General features: G+C 29.5%; 2 protein-coding genes across 4 annotated transcripts; both read right to left on the minus strand.

Moving 5' to 3' along the window:
* Nucleotides 1-7,842: 7,842 nt before the first annotated feature.
* Nucleotides 7,843-16,324, minus strand: LOC101501329 (uncharacterized). Of its 2 annotated transcripts, none has more exons than XM_012718571.3 (20): nt 16,142-16,324; nt 15,149-15,381; nt 14,826-14,907; nt 14,600-14,677; nt 14,462-14,524; nt 14,266-14,370; nt 13,464-13,574; nt 12,468-12,509; nt 11,925-12,041; nt 11,657-11,811; nt 11,294-11,436; nt 11,110-11,216; nt 10,967-11,009; nt 10,740-10,831; nt 10,300-10,348; nt 10,090-10,160; nt 9,348-9,467; nt 8,987-9,072; nt 8,517-8,562; nt 7,843-8,095 (listed from the first exon to the last, which is right to left on the minus strand). In XM_012718571.3, exons 2-20 carry the CDS (start codon nt 15,223-15,225, stop codon nt 8,063-8,065), a joined length of 1,620 nt encoding a protein of 539 aa, XP_012574025.1. In that variant the 5' UTR covers nt 15,226-15,381; nt 16,142-16,324; the 3' UTR covers nt 7,843-8,062. The 2 variants fall into 2 exon arrangements, with proteins under 2 accessions (XP_012574025.1, XP_004510196.1); XM_004510139.4 differs by having other exon boundaries at nt 14,462-14,521; nt 16,142-16,323.
* A 1,361-nt stretch (nt 16,325-17,685) lies between these two features.
* Nucleotides 17,686-23,583, minus strand: LOC101501015 (septin and tuftelin-interacting protein 1 homolog 1-like). 2 transcript variants are annotated; one of them, XM_012718570.3, is made up of 3 exons: nt 22,573-23,583; nt 19,736-22,412; nt 17,686-18,038 (listed from the first exon to the last, which is right to left on the minus strand). In XM_012718570.3, exon 2 carries the CDS (start codon nt 22,407-22,409, stop codon nt 19,776-19,778), a length of 2,634 nt encoding a protein of 877 aa, XP_012574024.1. In that variant the 5' UTR covers nt 22,410-22,412; nt 22,573-23,583; the 3' UTR covers nt 17,686-18,038; nt 19,736-19,775. The 2 variants fall into 2 exon arrangements, with proteins under 2 accessions (XP_012574024.1, XP_004510195.1); XM_004510138.4 differs by lacking the exon at nt 17,686-18,038 and having other exon boundaries at nt 19,584-22,412; nt 22,573-23,582.
* Between the last annotated feature and the right edge of the window lie 1,139 nt (nt 23,584-24,722).

Consider the following 24,722-nt stretch of genomic DNA (forward strand, 5'->3'; position numbering starts at 1 on the left):
GATTTAACTTTTATACATAAAGAGTTTTTATATCGTTAAATTATAAAAAAATTATAAATGTGTGTTTGGTTTTTGGGGTGTGTTTTTGTTTTTTCTCTCTTTTATATATATAAATCCAAACATAACATTTATATTTATCACAAAAAATAGACAAACATAACATTTATATTTATATATAATATTGATAATATAAAATGAATATATATAATTTTTGTGAGTACATTTTCTACAGAAAAAATAAATCATATTACCTAAAAAATAGAATTCATAATGTCAATTTAAACAAATATCTTTTATAATATATAAATGAAAGAGGGAATAATATTTTTAATCAAATGTCTTTTAGATATATTTGTCATTTATTACTAATACAAAAGTAATACATATAATATTAATAGTCACACTATAAAAAAGGAAATAAAAGCAATTTTTTATTACAAAATTTTACTATTCTAAAGTTTGATTAGTATTTTTATAATATTAATTAGAGATACACTTCCTCTAGACTATGAAAAAAAGCTTAGTCAAAAAAATTAATATATTTAATTCAAAATTTAAATATTAACTCATTTTCTTTTATATTTGAAATTAGAAGAGAGTAAATTTAAAAAACAATATATATATTTTTGCTATAAATTGGTTAACAAATGATTCAGTGAATTTGAGAGGAGATAATTTTTTTTTGAGTGAATATACTATTTATTTTTAACAAATAAAATTTCAATCTAAAAAAAGAAGACTTTAAAATTATTAAAAATTTATAAATAAATTTATATTTATCTTCGTATAATAATACTAACCGCAATATATCTCGATAATAGAAAAAATAGTAATTATTATTTAACTTTACTTAAAACATTTTCTTTTGCATTTAATTTATTACAATTTTTTAAAGACATTGAATATGTGGAGGAAGAAAGAGAAAGAGAATTTAAAAAAAATAATACTTATTTTGTTCTCTTATGTATTTATGGATGAAAGAGCACAATAGGAGTACTTTACTATTATTATTTAATTTATATAATAATTATGTATACATATGAATGGTTCTCTTTCATGATGGATAATTAATTAAATTTGCAATTGCATTTAAATTTTCATTTAATATATAATCGTAGAATATCTAAATGCAACTTCAATTTGCATTTTCATTTTTTTATTTTCAAATATAAAATTAAAATGTTTGTTATGTCAATATTAAGATTGACCTTGTAATCATAAATAATAAATTCAAATCTCTTTAAATGTAATTATAAAATGATTATTAATGCGACCACAAAAGAAAAATTATTAATGCCACTTTAATTAATAATTATTTTTATTTTTTAATATCTTTTAAAATTAAAATATTTTAAAAGCTATGGTATGAAATATATTTTATTTGCTGATAACAATATATTTGTTTCTTTCGTGTGTGAAACCAATACCATGCATGGCCCAAAGTCAACTACTCATTTATACTGCAACCTCTGCCTTATTTATAAAAGTTAAAAATTAATTTATCAAGACAAATATATATATTAAATATCATTCAGAAATATTATAACATTATTTTTAATATATATATATATATATACACAAATATACATATTAAATATCAAGACAAATATATATATTAAATATCATTCAGAAATATTATAAAATTATGTGTCAAATAATTTTACGCGGTGAACATATGCAAATTAACTTCATCTTAAAATTTTCTTGGAGTTAGGGATAGTATTATCAGATGCTAGTTTTATTTTTGTGTTTTGTGATTTTTTATTTTATTTGTGCTAGTATTTTCTAAGTTTTATTTGTTAATAATTTTCTATCGTTGACTAGCAAAAAATATCATGCATATTTAATTAGTAATATACATGATTTATTTAAAATTGTTCATTTAATTTTTTTCATTATTGGATGCCACTTTCCATATTTGAAACTAAATAGTATTAAATTTAATTAATTAATCAGTAAATTAAATAAATAATTTGACACTATATTATAGTATTACTATGTATGCTAAATCATTTTTGTTATAAATGAGAATAAATTATATTAAATACAATTATTTTATCATTATATTTGTTGACTGGATAGTTAAAGAAATCTTCATTTTTAGTTTTGTAATTCAATTAAGTTCAAAGAGTATATTTTGTAATTTATAATATGTAAGATGGATTCTCCAAATAACATTATTAATGAAGTCTTTAGTAGTGGTTCATAGACAATGACAAATGATAAAACTATAATTGTTTATCAAATCTCTGTAGAGCAAATTGGTAATTCAAATTTTGCTTAGCAGGGATTTGGAGCAAAAATGGTTTTGCAGTTCATGATTGTCATAATCATATTTCTAAGTTTAAAAGGAAAAAAAAAACTACAAGAATTAGGTGTTTGTAATACTCATTAATATTTATAAGTAGGTTCTTGCAAAGCATTTGGATCATTTATAATGAGGCGAAAAAACCATATAATTCCAAGATTAAAAATACTTGTGGTTCGATTATAAAAACAGCTTTAAAAAGTTTAGACTGATCTAAATTAATATAGTTTAAATTGAATCGATTTTAAATTGATTTAAATTATAATTATAAATATTATAAAGTTATGATAAACGTCAAAAATAAAATAAAACATAACATATAATATACAGCAAGTAACTATACATATTTAATATTGATTGTTTATATTGAAAACATTTGAAATGTTAATAGAAATATTAAATTAAAGAATAAATATTGTTAAAAGAAATTAAAACTAACAAATAACTAGATTAACGTAGTTTGATTCAATTTTGAATTAAAAAGTTGTAAAAGTTATATCTATTCAAGCATTATTCACGTAAAAATATCAAAACACATACAACTTCTTTTGTAGTATTTTTCTTTTTTTCCCTCTTTCTCGCTTTCTTTTTTCCTGGGTATCCTCAAGTTTTATTTTCTCTTTTTATTTTAATTATAGAAAATAGTTCTAAACAAAAAACAAAATACATATATGCTTGATTGCTTGATAATTATGAGTTATAAAGTCGTAAAAATAACTATCATTTAATAAAACTATCATCATAGTTTTTTTTTTTTTTTCAAATATCTTTCACTCGACGTAATCGTAGATGAGGCTTCTACGAGCATTAAAAGTGAACACTTCTCTAACTCAAAATTTAAATCATAATTTATTATATTACATTAACAGCATTCAGTCGACTTAATCTAACTCATTTTTTTTATCACGCCAAAAATCATAGTTCAAATTATAACAAAAACATTGATGTTGTGATTATTTACTTAATTTAAAAGCATTAGACTTAAACATAAACAATCAAAACTCTAATATTTAAAATAAAAAAATAGAATAATGTTTACCTTGTGAGGTCTAGCTTTGAATTCATAGAAATTTGTGTCAATAATTGGACTCTGTCCTAATCCAAACAATGTAGCTCCATCTCTTTGGTCACCTTCACCATCTACATGCCCATTATTTTTGTCAATTACATCAATCAACATAACCAAAGTTATCTTGTTATTTCCTCCACCACCCTTCATTGTACACAAATGAACCATGTCACATACTCTATTTATTTAATATAAAATAAAATCATATACTAATAATGAAATTTACCTGGCAAATTTTGTTATGATGTATAGCTTCTTGAGAATTATCCTTTTCAACAAAAGAACCATTCTCCATCGTATCAATGAAATGGCGTGTCTCTTCTTAATTCAGTTATAGATTTATGCTAAAATCATCGCTTTTTATTTAATTATTTTTCTTTCTCCTTTTGCTTCTTTTTTTTCCGTATTTGCCTTCTGTTTTTACTGTTTCCCTTTTATTTTCTTTTTTTATATTTTCATTTATTTCGAGATTTTGCTTTTCGATAATTTGTTTTCCCTCTCTGTCCCGCCAATGGTTTAAAAAAAAAATATTTTTGTGGTTTGATATTTCACTTTTTATTTAATTTGTTTCTTTGAATACTTTTTTTTATTCATATATATAAATAATATATGTTTGTTTTATATTTCCATTAATCCTTGATTTGATTCATACATTTTGTTTCTTTCTTTCATCTCGTCATTCAAATAAAAAAATAACAAGTGACTATTTATATTTTGTAAGTAATTTTTAATGTTGTCACTTCTGTCATGTAAATTTAATATAGGAATTAATCAAATAAATTTTTAAAAATGATAAAGATTATTTTTTTATTTTTTATATAATTGAAATATGAAATAGGATAAACAATATATGTTTAATTATAAAAATGAATTTTATTCCATTAAATTAATGTAATACTCCTTTCGTTCTTTTTTAACCGTCGTTTTAAGGTTGTTTACACTAACTAATAATATTAATAGTATTAAATTTTACTATTTTTTATAAACAATTTTGAGAAAACAATATTCAATACTATTTTTAAAATTCGAAAATAATAAATAAATAAATAAATAAAACAACAGTTTTATGAAAAACGACATTTAAAAAGAAAGAGTGAAAATATTTTCTAGTTACATTATATTATTACAATATGGACACAATTTAGAGATACAAAAAAATAGCATTTTCACAAAGGTTTTGCCCCTAGGGCTTGGTTTCCTTCATGACCATGGCTAGTTTTCCTTCTCTTAGTCATGCGTTTGTTGCAAAAGATGATGTGCACATGACAAAGGATGCATCACACATGGATATCTCTTTGGTAAGTAAAGATTTGCATAGGACAAAACAAGGTTCACATTTGACAAAGAATATGTTGGTGATTTTAGTGCATTGGATGAACTTTGTGATGCCTATTCTTTGGTTGGTGATGCTAAGAAGTCTGGCCAATCATTGAATTTTGTGAATCAATGTGGGCATATTCATTGGCTAACTCTAAATAATGACTTTCTCTATCTTACTAATTGCACTTTGAACAAAGTTTTCTTTCTTTTTCAAAACCTTACAACTAAAGCCGTCTTGTAAATTGTTTATGCCTCTCTCTTTTAAATCCTCCTACGTTCACTCCACTTGTAATATAGTTTTGCAAGCAATTGGGATCTTCTATACCAATTTAATTATTTTCGTATCTTTATTTGGTAAGGAGAAGTGGTTGAAAGAATTTAGGTATTATCCTTCAATCTTTAAATATCGTTGTTTTTTGTTATTAGAATCAATCAATCAAATATATATCTTGTATTTGCATTTTATCTTCACATTTATTGCGTTTATGCTTTAGTTAACTTTTAATTACTAGACATTTTTCATCATCTTACTTATCGCTCTTTAAAGTAGTTAAAAAACTCAACCAAGGGACAAAGTTCTTTTCTTGATACAATCATTTGAAGTAAGAGAACCACTTGTTGAGATTTTTTTCAACCAATTTTACAACTAAATTTCAAGTTCTCAAATAAATTTGGCTAGTCCGATATGACATACAAGTAAACATTAGGAATTCAATTCACCTAGTCACTTACTATGTTTAGATTATGCATTTACTTTTTGACAAAAGTATCAATAACATAGATCCTCCCTCGTCATCAAATAAAATATGTCCTTCAAGACAAGATTCACCTCATAGCTTAAAAATGTTGATCAACTACGCTCCTCCCACAACTCTGTAGTTTTATGAAAATATTTTATATTTTTATTTTCTAAAATTTATGTTAATTTTATTTTGATTAATGAGAAGAGACATTTAAATTGAATAATTATCTACATTTCTAAAAACAATGAAAATGTCCAAAAACTATTTTCGTTATTTCTAGAAATGCATATTAATTAACTAACATCTTATCTTCTCTCTATTTTCAAGAGTCTCTCGTCAAAGTATAATGAACACGCAATTTAGAAAATAAAAACACTATTTTCACAAAGTAATTGGGACCTAAATAGACTACTTTCTAGAGTGTCGTCTATTATCTATTATAATATATTAAACCAGAGTCTTTAATTCTATTAGCGACAATTCATCTTTATATATGTCACATACTCCAATATTTGTCAACTCACAAAAATTATGGCACCTTCCAAAGCACAATATTCTTTCTATCTTCTACTTCCATTTTATTTAGTTTCACCAATATGTAACACAATTAAGTACAATTACTCCATACACTTTGCAGTTTCAGTTCAAATTTATCAGTCAATAATTCATCGATACAATTAAAGAATTTTATAACTCATCATCAAACCTTTCATTTCTATAACTTACAAAATAAAGAACAAACCACCAAATATATTCAAAGCATCACAATGCAAGTTCCACTGTTTTTCAACCACTCTCTTACATTTGGTTCAAGTCACCTACCAATGATAAAGATATAATGAAATGCAACCAAACTACATTCATTTGTGTGCCATATTCTCAGTTCACATATACTTCAATAATATTGTTTTTTCTTTTGTCAATTATTCTTGAAGATCATATGTAACTGCCATTTAGGAAATGAGTTTTTTCCTATGATGTTAAATGTGTCTCTCATAGCATTTTTTTCTTTTTATAATTAAAAAACACAAATTATAATCGAAACAACATAAAGATGAATAAATATTAAATATTTGAAAATGAATAACTTGTAATAATTTCACTAGCTTTTAATCATTTCATTATTCACTCGAAAATTTATGTCTTGACATTCACAGACTCTTTTGTCTGTAATTTTTTTTAATTCACTCTTGAACTTTCTTGATCATGTCAAATAATTATTTAAATATTCTATTACACATCTAACTATTTAAATAAAAAAAAATAGTTAATGTAATTGAAACTGCTCTTCATTCAAAATACCATAATTATAAAATTTAGTTACATTTTGTATTGGATTTTCATCTGGCTTGATATTTTTTGTGTAACTAACATTTTTATTATATAAAAAAACATTATATTGGAACCATAAAAAAAAATTGTTTTGTATTGTTCCTTCCGTACATATCACTTATATTTGCACATGTGAAAAATTGTTTCAATATTTTGAATACTATTATTAACATTGTTTTTAACAAACTACTACTCATGAATAAATATTTTAATATACCACAAAGTACATAATATCATTTAATGCATGCTTAGATTAAAAGAATTGTGGTGAATATGTAAAATTGAAAATAAGATAAATCATACAAAATGAAGAACATATTATAATTAAATGTACAACTTTAACTATAAAAAAATGTATAACTATTTAACAAATATATTATCTAAATGAACACTTCAATGAAAATAAAAAATTTGAATAAACCAATTACATTTTTAAAAATATTAAAGACAAAGATTGCATATTTGAAATTGTAAATTATTATAAATAGTCTCATTTCTATATACTTTAAATTGTATTAGTCAACAAATTTTATCTTTCCTTTGTATTAAAATAAATCTAAATTCAAAAATATATTTAGCTTTTCACACATAAATATTTGAGTATATTTTACTTTAAAAAAAAATATTTTATTTTTAAATCAAATATTATCATTATTATTATTATATATTCACTAATATATTAAATTCTACCGCAAAAATTAAAAGCAACAAAATTAGTACAATCACCAAAATAAGAAGCATTGAGTAAACATTATCGATATAGTGCTATTGGTTTATTTATTTGGCACATATTATATAATTCTGGTGTGCAAATAGTAAAATACAACCTAATTTGCTTTATTTCTATGCTGAATAAGAGCTCTCACTTAACTAACTTAGCTTACCCTCACTTACTTAACACAATGTTTCAATGTACTAATTTCAAGTAGGAAATAATGTGACACACTGTCATTGCTATCTTTACCTTACATTTTCTTAGCTTCTATATATAACATTGTTTTTACAACTAGGCTATAAACAAGTGGGATTCCAAATATTTCATAACAAAAAAAAAAAAAAAAAAAAAAAAAAAAAAAACAAAAAAAAAAAAAAAAAAAAAAAAAAAAAAAAAAAAAAAAAAAAAAAAAAAAAAAAAAAAAAAAAAAAAAAAAAAAAAAAAAAAAAAAAAAAAAAAAAAAAAAAAAAAAAAAAAAAAAAAAAAAAAAAAAAAAAAAAAAAAAAAAAAAAAAAAAACCAATAATTAAATGATACTGTAATTTTTGCTTCATCGATCTGGTATCAAAATCTATGTTATGCTCTTCCTTTCCTTTTGTCATCCAATACCTGTGTCTCTCCAAAAAAGGTCCAAACAAAAGGAATGTTTTGTTAAAGAAGAAACTATTATGCAGAATTTATTTAAAATCCTTTGTAGAGAAAATGTAGAAAAATATATAGCTAAATCTGCAGTTACCAATATGTGTAAACAAAAAGAAAAAGTAAAATACAAAGGAAAAATAAAATGAACTAGTAACAAATTGTTGTTGCTTGAAAAAAATTAACTTGGTTGTTGTAGATAAGTTAAAAGTTCATATAGTACCAAAACTTTGTGAAATATTTTTGAATAATATTGCTAGTTTTTTCAATGTTACAATAACTAATTCATTTTTTGGATGTCAACTTTATTGTATCATCATAACTATCATATACAATATTAGTAAGATTACAACTACTTTTCACTGTTAGTGATAGCATAAGATAGCATTACCTTACTCTGGAAGAGTCGCATGGTTAACACCAGTGTGTCTCGCATTCTACAAATAAACAGGTAATGTACATTGTTAATCATGATTATAAAATGGATAAACATTCAAATTTGTATGTGCTGATTCCAACATTTCCTAGGAAACTGAGGTTCTAACTTCTAATGCACCTTGGAACTAGTTATTTATTTAATGTGTAAATTCCAACGTCTTACGTTATCGGTTCTACATTAAAGTTTAAACTTATTCCAACATTAATTAATTCCAATGGTATATGAAATTAAATACTCACTCCGTCTCAATGAATGTGGTCCAAATTTGAACCACTTTTTTTGACCTATTTTTGCTTATATTATGAGATAGAAAGAGTATTAACATAAAAAAAAAAAATAAAAAAAAAAATCGGAAATGAATGGAAAGAATACAAAAATTAGCATGTATTCGATGTGAAAGTGAAACACAACAATGTAATTACCGGACGCTATATGTGCTTAGAGGATGAGAAGATCCATTCAAGCATGTTAACACAAATTGTGTTGAGAGACCACATGGAACTTTAATCTGCAAATAATCCATAAAAGGAAGTAGAATGTAACTCTTTAAACAAGAAATAACAATTACCTTAAGTTCAACTCACAAAAATGCAGTATTATGTGAATAACATAATGCATAAAATGGAAATTCTACGTATATATATATATATATATATATATATATACATGCCCGACTATTGAACAATAAAAAACTTAAAATTCTATGAATGTTTCACAGGTGTTTTACACCAAAAGTATTACCTATAGGCTATAGCTATTACACCAGAAATTTGAATTACATACCGATAAGTCCTTCGAGAATTTCTCAGCAACTACTGGAGCTTCAGTACCATTTATCTTAATTTGGTATCCTGATCGTCGTAAGAATAGAGTTGCTTGTTCCCAATTCTCAGAAGAATCCATCTGTCGAAAATTACAAGCAAAATGTGAGGAATGCAGATTAAGATGAATAAGGAACAGAGTATATCATGTATCCTTAAGAAATCACTTTGAACTAAATTGAACTATAAAAGCGAATAGAAGAAAAGTGGTAAAAATATTGTAGAATCTAATTTTAATGCACTGAGTCTAAAAAGTTTTATGGTATCACCTAATGAAGTATTATCACATCATTAAATGTGTTCAATAACACATGAGATGTCAAACTAATCAAATTTTAACGAAATTAAACTTTGGGAATGTGTTGTGTTCACAATTTTTGAATATGTTGACGAAATTCCTCCTTGTGGTGCATCAAAAGAGGAATGTTCGTATTTTTCGAGGTGTTTTAATGTCTTTTAGACACATTGTGAAAGTTAATTGGCTTCTCATCGGTGCTCACTAGTTCACACCTTTGCGGTATCTTTTGGAGTTCTAATACCAACTTTGACTATTAAATTTTTAATATTTCTTGATGCATCACAATATAGATATTTACATTGAATAGACTAATGCACATTAATTCTGTTAATAATTTCTAGCCTAGATTTATAAGGAACAAAACCAGTCCTAATAACAGAAAATGTGGAAGTAAAAGAAGACCTACCAGAAGTAGAACACTGAACATTGCTTCTCCTTTAGACAAGTATGTGTCTATCTCATGCTGCATTTCTGGGTCTATAAAATTATCACACAGACAACCATGATCAGAATCACAATTGATTCCACCATCACAATAGATTATAGAAGAGATAAGTGCCTAGTTAGAATCAAGTCTTCTAGACTAGAATCTAGATTCAGCAGCAAATTAACTTACCACATTTTATTTTGTTCTGGTCATTAGCAAAAAGCCTCACTAGCTCTCCCTGACAAAGAGAACAAAATTGACCCCAAAAAATTATGAATGATATTCTTATGCTGTCTGGAACAGAAATTGACAGATAACATAAATGAGAAAGCCATAAAAATAGTGTCAGAAATGCTCCTCACTTTTAAATTCACTTTCTTTCTGCTTCTCATACATCACTGAGTTCTATTATGGTGTCAGAACTCAGTAACCATTATACAAGTGGTTAAACTACTATAGATTCATAATGAACTTTCATTGCTGACATTTTTTATTTGATCAAATATATCCTATATTAAAATGATAAGTTTCTGTTTAAGTATATCATCCATAGATTGAGCCAAATAATTTACATATTGTGTACAGTAAATATGACAGAACATGATATGTATAACTAATTTATTTCAAACCTGACGGCCTTTATCATCCATTGGAATACACTCAACCGCAATCAATTTATCAACATCGTCCGCTGTAACTACATACTCTGGATTTGAGGCTCCTGAACCAAGAAAGATATACTTGAAAAAATATTGTATTCAACTTTTATTATGTCACTCCACTCAATAAAGCAAGCAAAAATTACTTCAAATTAAGAACAAAAAAACAACAACAGAGACGTAAAAAGTTCAACCACCTTCAATGTACTGCCTAGTGCCATCCTGAAGATGCCGAACCCACTGACATGAACTCGAGAATTATGATAATATCAGTAATAGAAGAGATGGAAAATATAACATGGATGAAAAGTTAAATAAGTACCAATGGGAAGAATTTTACCTGAAACATACAAAGAGAAGTTCGACGAACAGGATATCCACATCCAAGAAGTTTTTCTCCAGGAATAGCATCGCCACAAATTTGAAAATTCTCAATGCCGGGGCCATCTAGAAAGATGTGACTTTTTAGTATAAAAATGATATATACTATGTATCTATTATTATAGCAGAAAAACATAAATTACCCTCAGAAACAGAGGAGGCAGTCTCATCATGATCAAGTGGAAGTTGATACAGGTTGCCATTGCCATTTGCAAAATTTCTTTCTCCACTTCTCTCTTGCATACCAATTTGATCAATTGAACCATGTCGGAAGAAAGATATGTCCCTGCGCAAGTTGTTCCATGGATAAGTACATGTATGCAAAATAAGGGCTAATCACCATAATCGGCAATACTAAGTATTCCTTACCTTACAAGCACACTTGCATTTTTAACAAAATTATATATATATATATATATATATAAAGAGAGAGAGAGAGGAGGGCTTATTGTGAGAGTAAGAAGAACAAATCCTAACTATTGAATCGGGAACTAAACAATACCAACCTATCAGCCTTAGAAATCTCCTGATAGTTTACCCTTTTGAATGTGCCGTTTACATCACCACTAACAACTGGGTTCATATATCCTGTCATTTTGCTCATTGGTTGATGATTTTGTTCATTTCCGATAAGATTTTGCTGGGGAAAGTTATGCTGAAACTGAAAAACAAAGTCAAATTGTAATTAATGATAATGAGGGAAAATCTACAACGATAAACACAAATAATATGATGGCATAGCATGCAAGAATATACATGCCAATAATACCATACCATGAATTCACTCTGAGCGTGATTTGTCGATTTTGCAGAATTTGGACTTTCAACAACATGATTATTACCAGTATCTGCATGGTTTTCTATCCCAGAAGTTAACTCTCCAATTCTATCCTGTCCGAAAAAGTAATCACTGATCTTTAGCAATAATCAATTGACCATCGACTGCAAGAATGACTTATCAAATAGAGACAATATAGTACAAGATCAACAATACAATTAAATATAAGTGCATCAAGAATCATTAACTAATTCATATAATGACCAAAAAGATAAAAATGAAAACTTTTAGTGGGAGTTTAAACTACAAGTACAACCCACTACTAACTTCTATAATGTCAAAGTAAGACAGCCAGAAATTCATGAAACAGGGAACATATAAGCAAAAACTTAAGCAATCTTCTATGTATAGCATCTGTTTGTTTACTATGAATGTGCGGTATTATAATACTTCCACTGAAAATTTTAACACCAAAATACTCAGAAAGATTTGGCAGATATAATAACACAAATTATGCATCAGAAGTGTTGGAAACTTACATGCGAATTCCGTATCCTCCATTGTAATTGATCATGTAAATGCTGGACAAGGACCATACAAAATGTTAGAGTATCTACAAATTATTTAAAGGAAGGGAATGATGTATCATAGATTAGGATAAAATATATTATAGTAGGGACAATTTGCTATTAATGCCATAATATGCTACTTTTGTTTTGGGGATCTTTCTTATTACGAAACATCTCTTAGGCTATGTTTGGATATCTAATAGAGAAAGGGATGGAATGAGTCGAGTGAAGTGGAATGCAACAGAATGAAATAAACTAACCATTCCATTTTCCCAAAATTGGATGGGAAGGGAGGGGGTAGGGGTGGGAATACTAGATGGAATCATTACATCATGTTCCATTTCATTTCATTCCATCCTATCCTATTTTAAACAATCCAAACAATGTCCACTCCAATTCACTCGATGCCAATCCAAACCATAGAGATTTTATCTTATCTTTAGGAAGTTATTTGTTTAATTAAGATTAAGAACATGCTATTAGTATAAACAGGAGTAGGACTATTGGATCTGTATTTTGTATCATAACTTACAGAACCAACACCCAAATTAACTGAAACTGGTAGAATTGTATTGATATGAACCCAAAGGAAGAATCCTCTTACAAGATGAATGGAACAATAGTAATGGAATACAATGGTAGGAGGAACAGAAGATATGAAGTACGGCGAAAATCAAATTTCCTTTTCGTTCAAGTTTCTCTCCGTTGTTAATTAATAGTGGTATTAGGTATACACTAATCCTACTTAGTACAAACTACAAAATTAGAGATTTCAGAAGCATATCTGAAATAAACAGCTATGTGCAGCACAATATAATCCATTTACCAATAACTATGATACTATGTTGTCAACTCAAACAAAAAATTGGCATTCAAGGTCACTTCAGAGTTCATGTAACTGGTGACATGTTTACTTACAGTACATGGCAAGGAAACTATCATTTATCAAGCACTGTATTTTCATACCTTTACATAATTGGATACTGAAGAGGCATTCATAACACGAGGCCACAGACCATATTCAGCCAACAATCCCAGCATAGATGACATGAAGGCATATCTCTCTTCCTCTGCAACCTAGATTAATGATATATATCAATAGCACCAATCACAAGTACATGAAGAGATTCCATGCATACATACACAGATACATGGGTACGTATGTACTTACATAGATAGATTTGAATGAATGAATGTATGTATATGTGTGTGTTCGTGCATGTATTCATGTTTTGAATATAAATGCATTAAATATTGATATACATTGCAAAACATGCATTAGTGCTTTGTTTGGTGTATTAAAAGAAATAATCTCTATAGATCTAATCCCCAACATTTTTCTTTTTCTATTTTAATTTTTAGGTTTAATTGTGTTTTTGGTCCATCCAGTATACCTATGGGTGATTTTAGTCTCTTTAGTTTCATTGCTTAAATTAAGTAGTCATGCTTTTTCAATCAAGCAAATTTCATACTATACTGATATTCTATTCCATTTTCATTAACATCTATTAAATTGAATCACGATTTTTAACATGACAAAAAAAACATGTAACATAGATTAGAAAGAAAAATCATAACAAGCGTCGTTTATTGATAAAATAATATTTTTAATTTTATCAAATTTTAAAGGTACTCTTAAATTTATGATTGTAATAACTTATAATCATGATTGAAGTTAAAAACCGTTAACTCATTTGATGCTCTTGACATGTTTAAAATTGTGGCTTAGATCGATACAATGATGATATCACCATGAAACAAGACTTACTTTCAATTCGTGGGCAAGTTTTAAATTTTCTTCTAGATAACCTTTCCTTCGAGCCAGATCATTTGACGCAGATGTGATCGCTTCATTTTGCCTTTCATCGACTGCCTAAAAAAAATATGGCATGCAACTTTTAGAATTGAAGCTATCTTAGTAAGATGCTATAAATTAAGCAGAACTTACAAAGACACTGACTAACCATTCTTAGTTCCGAAAGGTCCCTCTCTAGTTTGCATTTCTCATTCAAAAGCTGCAACTCCTGCTGCCGTTAAATTTAGATGATTACCTAAAATGCCTATCAAGTAGATATAACTTAATGCTTGTGTGCATTTCATACCTTCATACATGAAACTGCAATCTGTTCACGAAGGGAGAGGATCTCTTCTTCTTGACCTCTTGCTCGTGAATAAAGTTCCTGCAATAAACTTATAATCTGATGGGATTGTACCATGTTTCTTGCATCTTCAAAGGAACAATTACATGCGAGAAAGCATTGCCGCATCTTGTAGGAAAAAAAACACACGAGAAAGAATGTGCTACATAAAAAATATCGTTATACTTACCATAGTTTCTAGGTCATTGACGTGATTGAGTGCATCACTGCTTTTGAAAGTGTTTTGAGCCAGTTGTGTTTCAACATTGTGCCTACAACATAAACAGCATCAAATTTATCACATCACAACTTGAACATAGTAGATTGTAGCAAGCATCAACAGAAAATTATTCAACGCATCTTCTTAGAATTTGGACAAGGCCTAACTCAACTCTAAAAGCAAGGATTCTTTAATTTCTGTGTTCCTTCCCTCAAACTCTCTAAATATATTCACATCCAAAACAACAGTTAACATTACGAAAAAGCACGACTTCATTCTGTATGCATTATTACCTTTCTAGAATTTCAGAGCCTTGACCCTGAATCTCATCATTTTTAAGCCCGTGTGAAGACCTTTTAACAGAAGACATAGAATGGCTTGCACAAGGTCCTCTTCCAAACAACTTGCTGTAATTGAATCATAGTTGATTCTTTCCAATAAATTCCAGCATTTTGTCTCGTTTGATTATCCCCTTATTCAGGTCCAAATCAAGGTTCCCTTATGAGCCGATTCTTACCAAGAAACACTTCAAGAACAAACAGATAGCAAGGGGTTAACAACTTATCAAAGGACCAACAGCAAAATTTCTTGATTAAAAATATGTTGCTTATCATATGACAAAATAAATGTAGAAATAATATCTTATACACTAGCAAACACCTAAGCAGTAATCAAATGGTTGGACTCAAGTGGTTAATGAACTTCAGTGAAATTCGAATCAGTCGGGAGTACCCATGTTCAAACACTAGCTAGAACAATCATTGGTCAGACTTTACTTACCTCTCGTCCAAACTCTGTATTTTTCCTAGGAACCGGAGGTTAAAACCAAAAAATAAAGAACACGAAAGCAGTCTATACAGAAAAAGAGCAACTAGCTAACTGGAGGACATTGATCATTCAATTTGCATACAAACAAATAAAAAAACAAAATTAAATAGCTACAATTATACCACAAAATCATGATTCATGATCCTGACCAAGTTAAATACTAATAATTAATAATACTAGGAACGCCACATGAACTAGTATAGCTGTCAAATTTAATCCATTTCACTAAACAGACAACACAAAATTCTCAAACACTTAAAAAAAAATCAACACAAAAGCACCCTATTCCAATTCCAAAAGATTAAGAACTTTGAAATGCTTCACAAAACATAACAGAATGAAAAAACCAATTTTTTGAGACACCCCAAAAATTAATATATCATTAAAACCAAATTAACGTATTAATTAATACATAACAAAAATAAATAAAAACATGATAATCAGAAGCAGGAACTCACCGATAGCAAGTACAACGTTGGTAACCAACAACCTTGTCAAAAAGCGAGATCGAAAGAGAAAGACGGAGAAGGAGGAAAAAACGAGATGTGTTGGTTGTTCTTGTAACGGGGGCAGAGAGAGAAATAGAAAGGAAATTGTGGGAAGAGTCAAATGTGAAATAGAAATTTGGAACAAATAGACTTTTTTCAGACCCAAAGAAAGAGAGAGAAAAAACATAATAATTAATCATACTAACTAATAATGATGGTATTGATTATAAGTAAACAAATTCAATCTAAACTTATGAAGAAATTTAGTTAAGGTATTAACTAATCATTTTTATCTTATTTTTTCAAAAAATAAAAAATACTTCATTTATCTCAAAATATAAAAACAAACTTGGATGTATCAATTGTATTTAAATAATACATTTACTTTTTTATTTATATTTTAAGATAAAAATAATTTTATTTTCATTTAATAAAAAATAATTGTATTTATAAAATATTATTCATAAAAACTAAACTTAGATATTACACTCAACGAATGTTGGTCCACTTGTTAGAAAAAATATATAAATATCTCAATAAATATTGTTTAAATATGGTATATATTATGGTTTTGAGAAATCAAATCCAACTTATTTAAAGTTTTTAATGTAAATTTTAAGATATTGCTAACAAAAATTAATCCAATCCATAAGAAGTTAATTTATAGATTTGAGTTTTGCTCTCGTTACGATTAGAATTGTCAAAATAGATTCTTAAGAAATAATTCATCTATAACCACGAGACTGTTCTTTTTACTCACTTTTTCACTATTTCTGTTTATTTTAAGTTTTCAGTTGTAGAAACTTAGACTACCCTTATATTTATTTCATATTTATATACTCAATGTGAATCATGAGGATGAGAATTATGACTATCTAAGTTTTATTTTTCAAGGTTTCAAAACTCTTAGATTTTATTTTATAAATTTTTTAGTAAAAATTAGTAAATAAATAATTTAGACTTGTCACCTCGGCTATATTATGCTCACAGTAACGTCAGTCATGTGGATTTTTGAACAGAATTAAACAAACAAAAAATTCATTATATGTACTATTAAAGACTTAAAAGCTAATATGAAAATAAGTAAAAGAGCAAAATACGAAATAATGTTTAACTTAATGGATTTTAGCTTAAATATACATTCACCATTTTCGGAAAGAAATTCTTTTTTTGGAAAATGCGGAAATAGTGTACTATAGAAAAATACACAATCAATTTTTGTTCTTTTGTATGGATGTATTTCTTTTTATTTTATTAAAATTTCTTTCTTTCTTTTCATTTGTTTAAATGTGTTTCCTTTAATTTAAATTAATTTAATTCTTGTTAAATTACATTAATTTATTTCCTTTATTGAGTCGTATATTTTTTTTAATTAATTTATTGTACGTTCTTTTTAAATACTGATATTTTGAAAACATTTTATCACAATTTAACTGTCGATTTCAAAATTTAAAATTATATAAAATACTCTTTTATCGATGATGTCTTCAAATAATTAATTGACTATTATAGAATGATAAATATATTCATTAATATAATAAATAGTTAAAAAGAAATAACAAAAAAATAAAATAAAATAATTTCATTAAAAAACAAAAAGAATGCCAATTTTCTTAATTTTTATAAACAGTCTTAAGCTAACACAAAAAGAAATTAAGTTTTTTCAATTTATTGTCTTGCTATTTCAAGGTTTGAAGCTTACAAGAACTAAAGTTATACTTGACCTAAACTCTTTTGTTGTGGTTCGTATAGTTACTATTGATTTTAGTAGCACGAGATCTCTACAACCTTTGCTCTAGGACATTCTTTCCATATTCTAGTACCAACACTGCCATAAAGCTCAATTTAAGAAGCCATAAAAAATCCCCTGCACATCCAGTAAAAGGAAAATGGTCATGAATGTTTTGTACTGACAACTGACCTCGTCAAATTTGAAAATCTCAACATGAACATTCAGCAAAGTAGACATAGTAGCTACAATGTTGACTTCTACAATCCAAAATAATAATTTTGACAAATTGCATAAAACTAACAAACAATGCTGTTATAAAAGAATTCAGAGGCCTTCTCAATTGATAAAATTATCGGTATAACTTGCGTAGCAATTAGCAAAGAAATTGTTATGCAAGAATAGAGCCTGTTTGGAATGACGTTAGCTTCTTATATATTTGTGTCCCAGGGCACGTTGATATATAAGCTACAATATTGAGCTTTTACTTTGACGTGCGTCAAAACACTCTCACCGTGCAGACAACAAAGGCTTAATTAATTCATATTTTTTACTTGAAGAAATGAAGCTGGTGTATTCAGTCTGAAACAAGTTCCTACATTTTCAATAGCATCATTTTTCATTTACATGTTGTTAAGACTAGTGAGCATATTTTCAATGTGCTTGAGGGTTGATGCAACAGAAAATGGCAGACAGCAATGCAAATGAGAGAATGTGGGCTAGATAGTCAACCTCAAAAGTGGGATAGTGGAATAGTGTGTTCCAAGATAAGCGGGATAACTGCTATTTTTTTGACAAATTACATAAATAATACTATATAACCTATATTCAATACAAAATTAACATATGACTCAAACTCTAAAACATTCATAACTAGTAATAAAAATCTAAAGGTCTTACTCTTAGTCAAAACATACATTGAAATACTAACAAAAACCTAGGAAATAAAGATGATGCATATTGAAGTCTTTAACACAATGTAATAAATAACTAAATATAAAACTCAAATGTATGTTATAAGATAGGAATCAAAGTTGAAACAACAAAACAGAAAAAGAAGAAATAATAGCGGGATCTCGTTGAGAAATGATGGGATTCACTGCACCGGGATAACAGGATCTCGTCGGGATCTTGTTTCACATTGTCGCAGATCACACCGTCGCGGTCAGGCATAGCACCGCACCGAGACAGTGGGATCTCGTCGGGAAACGCTGGGATTAACTACCTAGAATATGGGTAGAGAAGAACTACTGATAAATTAAGTGGAATGAACTGCTGGTCTATTAGGTTTTTACCAAGTCATTATACCACATTGTATTGTTAGTCTATTTTTCTGTATACATAAATACTTAAAGCAGAACCAACATTGGTTACAAATTACCAAACTTCACTCATAAACATATATTGCTAGAAATGAAAATTAACTATGTTTTGTGTTCTGTGTGCATGGTTCTATCATAAAAGTGTGTTCATTAATAAAAATAGAATTTGGAAACTAAAATAAATAAGTTGTTTCAGTTATAAGATTTTCTGATTCATTGTTTTCATTTAAGCATATATGTTTAAGTTAACCGTTGTGAAACCAATGCAACCAGAAGATACAGAATGGCCTGCACCTGGATTGGCCAATAATAAAGTTTCCTGAAACTCTAAATATATTCACATCCAAAACAACAGTTAACATTATGAGAATGCGTGGCTTCATTTTGTTGTATAATCTGCCTATAAATTCACAACATTTTGGATATTGAAACAAAACACAAGAAAACTACAATATCCTGAGAACAAATTAAGAGAAAATAACTCATACAAAAAACCCTAAAGAAATAGAGTACCTGAGAACTGAGATGCTACTTCACATAGCCAACACAGAACTCAGCGTCTTTTACTAAGGGATTTATTATGTAACTCTAGCAATCGTTCAAGAGATTCTAAAGACCATGTTTCCTCTGTTTGGGCATAGACCTTTTGATTTAGAGAGTCGATTATTATGCTGACATTGCCAAACCCATATATTTGGTGGCCATTGTGCATTCTACCAGGTTTAAGTTTGAACAGTAAACCATGTTGCTGAGCATAGGACTCGATGACTTCTTTCAAGCTCAATTCATGACCACCAGCCACACCATCTGCATTGACAGCTCCACCCAAGCTTGCAGCAGCTTGTTGTTGAGCATAGGCTGCTGCTTTCTCAAATTGCCTCTGCTCGCGTACCCTAAGATAGCTCATTTTCTCCTTTAAACCAGGTTGCACGACCTCCATACCTTCCACAGCCTGGTTCATCATATCAAGACCACAATTGAGCTGGTATCGAATACTTTCATTTGCCAAAAGATCTTTTGGAATAAGTTCTTTCCAGCCCAAATACCATTTAGTAACTTCTTCAAAGTTAGGATTTGAGCACAACCAACGATACAACACCGTAAGCCACTTGGAAAAGAAGATCTCCATTGTGTCAACCATCAGATGAATTGGAATAGCAGAAACCCAGTTCATTACCCAATAAAATTGATCAAGATTCTGATTTGCCGGGTTCACTTGGAAGTCCTCTTGCAAGACAACCTTCAGCTTCGGTACAATAAAACGATGCATAAGTTGTTCCCAACTAGCAGAATCAAATACAGTCTTCCAAGGAGACAATATAGCATACGCAGAACCATCACTTGGGTGCCATGCGCCAAGAACAGTACTCAATTTGAAACGAATCACCTGGTAGATACCCTCCAACTTGTGCCCTAGCAGAGGTAGCCATGGATGCACCCATGTGTGGATAGGAATGGTCTCACGATGTGGCTCCCATGTATCTACCGCACTCGATAGTTTTGGCATGACTATATTGTCTAATATAGTAGCAAGAACTGAAGAAGGGAGCAATTTTTCCCATGACTCTAAGAACCGTAGCATCGGCTCAGGATCTCGTGCATGCCAGGTATTGATACCAGATATTCTAACAGCTGGCAATACAACCTCTGAAACCAAGTGAGTATAAGGCGATGATATGTCCCATATATCATGGCAATCATCTCCTTGAAGCAATGCCTTCCACTGTGACACCAACTCCAAACCATGGGATGGATTTCGAAGAGGATCCCATCCTTGGAACACTCTGATAAACAAAGGCAGAGCATATGAGCAAGCAATGCATGACAAGTTACACAACTTATAGTCATCCGCGTATCTTTTGTGCATGTCCCTAAAGCATTGAGCAAGGGAATCCAACGTTAATGTTCCTAAGGTGTGCTCTTCTCCAACTCGGGCCAGCACACTTGTTATTCTCTCCAAATTATCCAGCTGCTTCTTTTGAAGTGCTGCTTCAGCTTCCAACTTCTCTTTTTCTTTTTTCAAGCTAAGTGCTGTCTCCCTCTCTTTCCTCAAATCTCTATCAATCTCTTGGATGTCAGCCTCAGCCAACCTAACTATCAGTGCTACATTATGCTGAAGTTCAGGCATTGGTACATCCCTTTCCTTTGCTTTCTCTTCAGCATTCAAATCAGACAAATTTGTTAACACTCGTACCTGTGGTCCCCTCATATCATAAATCTTTTGAACAACCTCTGAATCTTCTTCTTGCTTACTTGCCAACAACTCCTCGGCAGTTACATACTCTTCCTCTTCTTTCTTCTTCATCTTCTTCAACTGCTTTAACCATGAACGTTCTTTCGTTCTGCCAGCTGAAAGCTCCACCCCTCCTCCAGGTGCACTCTTCTTCTCTGTCTGCAAAGCGGGCAACGGCGCCGTACTCTCCTTCGATTCATTAAATCCAATACCAGAATTCTTAGCCCTCAATTTCGCCTCAATAGGAGCCAAAATCCCCTGCTCATTCTTCCCAAGACCACCCCCTTTATAACCCATTTTCTCCAATAACTTCATTCCAATTCCCTTTGTATGCTTCTCAAATTTCCCAACATCCACAGATCCATCCTGACCTACACCCGGTCCTTGCTTCTTCCCTTTCTTCTTCTTCTCCTCCAATCGTTCTTTCTCCCTCCTCATTGCTCCCTCCTTAATCTTCTTCCCAAACTCAGTAGGCAAAAACTTATCATCTCCATTACCATTTTCATTCTCATCAGATTCATTATTCCTATCAGAACCATTCGCAGCACCACGACCATAATTAAAACCTAAACCAGACCCCGACGTGCTAGCAGACCCAAAACCAAGACCTAAACCTAAACCAGGCCTATCTTCACTAACATAACTATCCTTTTCACCCAGTTCTTTGGAATTGTCATCAATATTATCCTTATCAGGCATGAAAATTCCAGTAGAAACGAAATTCACCGGTTTAGTAAGGTCCTGTTTCTTCGAGAAATCTTTCTTTCGTTTTCTAGAAGAGTAGTCATCATCATCATCATCCTCAGAATCTGCAAAAACTCCATAGAGAACATCGTCTTTGGTTTGAGTTCGTTTCTCTTTGCGCTTTCGATAGTAGAACTCACCACCAATCCATTGAGCACCGTCAAAATCGTTCTCCATTCCGAATTTCTCCATCTCTTGATCCTCCTCCATTTTCTACCGTATAGAATAATAAACATGTAATTTAAACAATTAATTATTTATTAAAAAAAAAAAAAAATTGAATTTCTTAGGGAGGGTTTAATCTGCCAAAAAAAATTGAAACAGATGAAAAGGTAATGAATACTAGAAGTGTAAAGCAAGTTGGAAGAGTTACCTGAAAACGAGAAGCTACGAAAGATGGTGGCAGTGTGCGACGGCAGACGATTTGGATAGGGCAGCCGCAGAAGCGCAACGACGCACACGGTAATAGAGCAGAAAGGGAAACGGCGTCGTTTCTGTGGAAAGGAGTAGAATAGAACGAACGGGGTATATCACACGGATCCAACGGGTTTTCTTATTTGCCTTTGATAATGAATTGTTTGTTCAAGAGTGCTATCAATTAAACGGGTTAGGATCCGCTGCAGTGCAAAAAGAACGCAGTTATACGTAGTTTAACTAAATTATCATTCAATCACCATCATCGTTGGTGTTTATATTAAACGACTATAATTAATTACTACGGCCCAACAAACTCTCCTAGTGGGCCTTGGCCCAATCAATCAAGGATTCAAGATTCTCGCCGCACAATTTAGATTGTTGATTTCAGATTAAAATTCATCTTGAATATTGGGGTATTGGGTCTTGGGTCTAGTCCTATATTTACTGTTTATGAGGATTCATTTGGTGGTGTTAAAAGGGTATTTGTTGATGAACAAGAGATTTTGAGAAGAGATAGGGTTAAGAGACAGGGAAATGAAATTGAGGGTTTATCTGAAGTGAAGTATAAGATTTTGGATGCTAAGAAGCTAGCTAGGGAGATGGAGAGTGGTAATAATGTGATTGCAAGGAATAGTTCTGTGGCTAAGTTTGTTGTTCAAGGTGAGGAGGAGGGTGGTTTTATTCAGGCCGTTTGTGGCTTTGTCATTCAACCTTGGTTGGTTTCAAAGCTTTTTGGGGTTAGAAGCACAGTTTTGTGTGTTTTGGTTGTTATGTTTGCAGTGAAGAAATTGTTTAGGTTTGGTGATAAAGAGGTTCGGTATACGAAAATGGAGAAGAAAATGATGATGAGGAAGGTAAAGGCTAGAAAGGAGAAAGAGGTGCTGACGAAGGGCACTGTTGAAGTTATTCGTGAACGTGTGGAAACATCGGTGATAGGAGTAAAAAAGCCTAAGTTAGATAAGGAACATCTTAAGAACAATATCTTGAAAGCTAAGCTTCTTCTGATTCTGATAAACTTCTTCTGATTTTAAACTTGTATTTAAAATCCTGACAGATTTCGTTTATTATTTTAATTTTTTAAATAAAAAATGATGACGTAAAGTGTTTTAAATAAGGTGACATATAATAGAATAATAAATAATAATTAATACTTATCAAATTAAAATAAAATGTCGTAAAAATTTGGATTTTAATTTCGGAAATTTTTCATATTTTTAATTTAATAAATGACATATGAATAATTAATATATCTAGATGATTCTATATTATACATTTGTATGTCATATCATTAAAAATATATCAAATCTTCGTTTTTCAATTCAAAAAAATGAAAAAAAGACCAAAATTGTCAATTTTTAAAATAGAGAGATCAATTCGTAAATTAATAATAGTAGAAGAACCAAAGCTGCAATTAAATAATTTTAGACTTTCTCGGTGCATTATTTATTTATATTTAACTTTTTCATAAAATTTTATTATTGCAAAAGAAAAATTATATGAAGTTTTTATTCAAAGAGGTAAGAACAATACAAAAAAGTGGACTTGAGTTAAGCCCCACTAGAAAGTAACACGTCTGAAACAGAAAATAATTGACAAAAGAAATTTAAAAATTAAATATAAAAAAGAGAAAAAATATCATCTTTACTCCTATGAATTACAAACGGCCTTCTTTCTGTTAAGTGTTTAGGGATTGTTATAGGCTTATAGCAGAAGCGCTTATATCAAATCTGTAACACCCCGTTTTTCAAAGCGAGGGTATATTTTTTTTTTTAAAAGTAATTAAAATAAAAAGAGATTTAAATAAGGTAAAATACTTTTGGATAAATATTTAAGTCGTAGCACAACGACAAATAAGTCAACAGAATTTACAAGCAGCGGAATCGTTTTTGAAATACGAATCCAAAGTATTTACATTTCAAAAGGTGGTACATAGACCCCATCAAAACAAAATGTCAAACAGATAATATCAGTATAGGTACAGTTTTCCAAATTAAAATACTCCAACCCAAAAAGAAGGGCGTCTAGTCCCTATACATCAACCTAATCTGATCATCCTACCAAAAACTATACACCCTGAGTGATCTCCACGCGCCCCGTGAGATCCTC

Source organism: Cicer arietinum, chromosome 7 (assembly GCF_000331145.2).
Source record: "Cicer arietinum cultivar CDC Frontier isolate Library 1 chromosome 7, Cicar.CDCFrontier_v2.0, whole genome shotgun sequence".
In the NCBI taxonomy this organism is placed as follows: Eukaryota; Viridiplantae; Streptophyta; class Magnoliopsida; order Fabales; family Fabaceae; genus Cicer; species Cicer arietinum.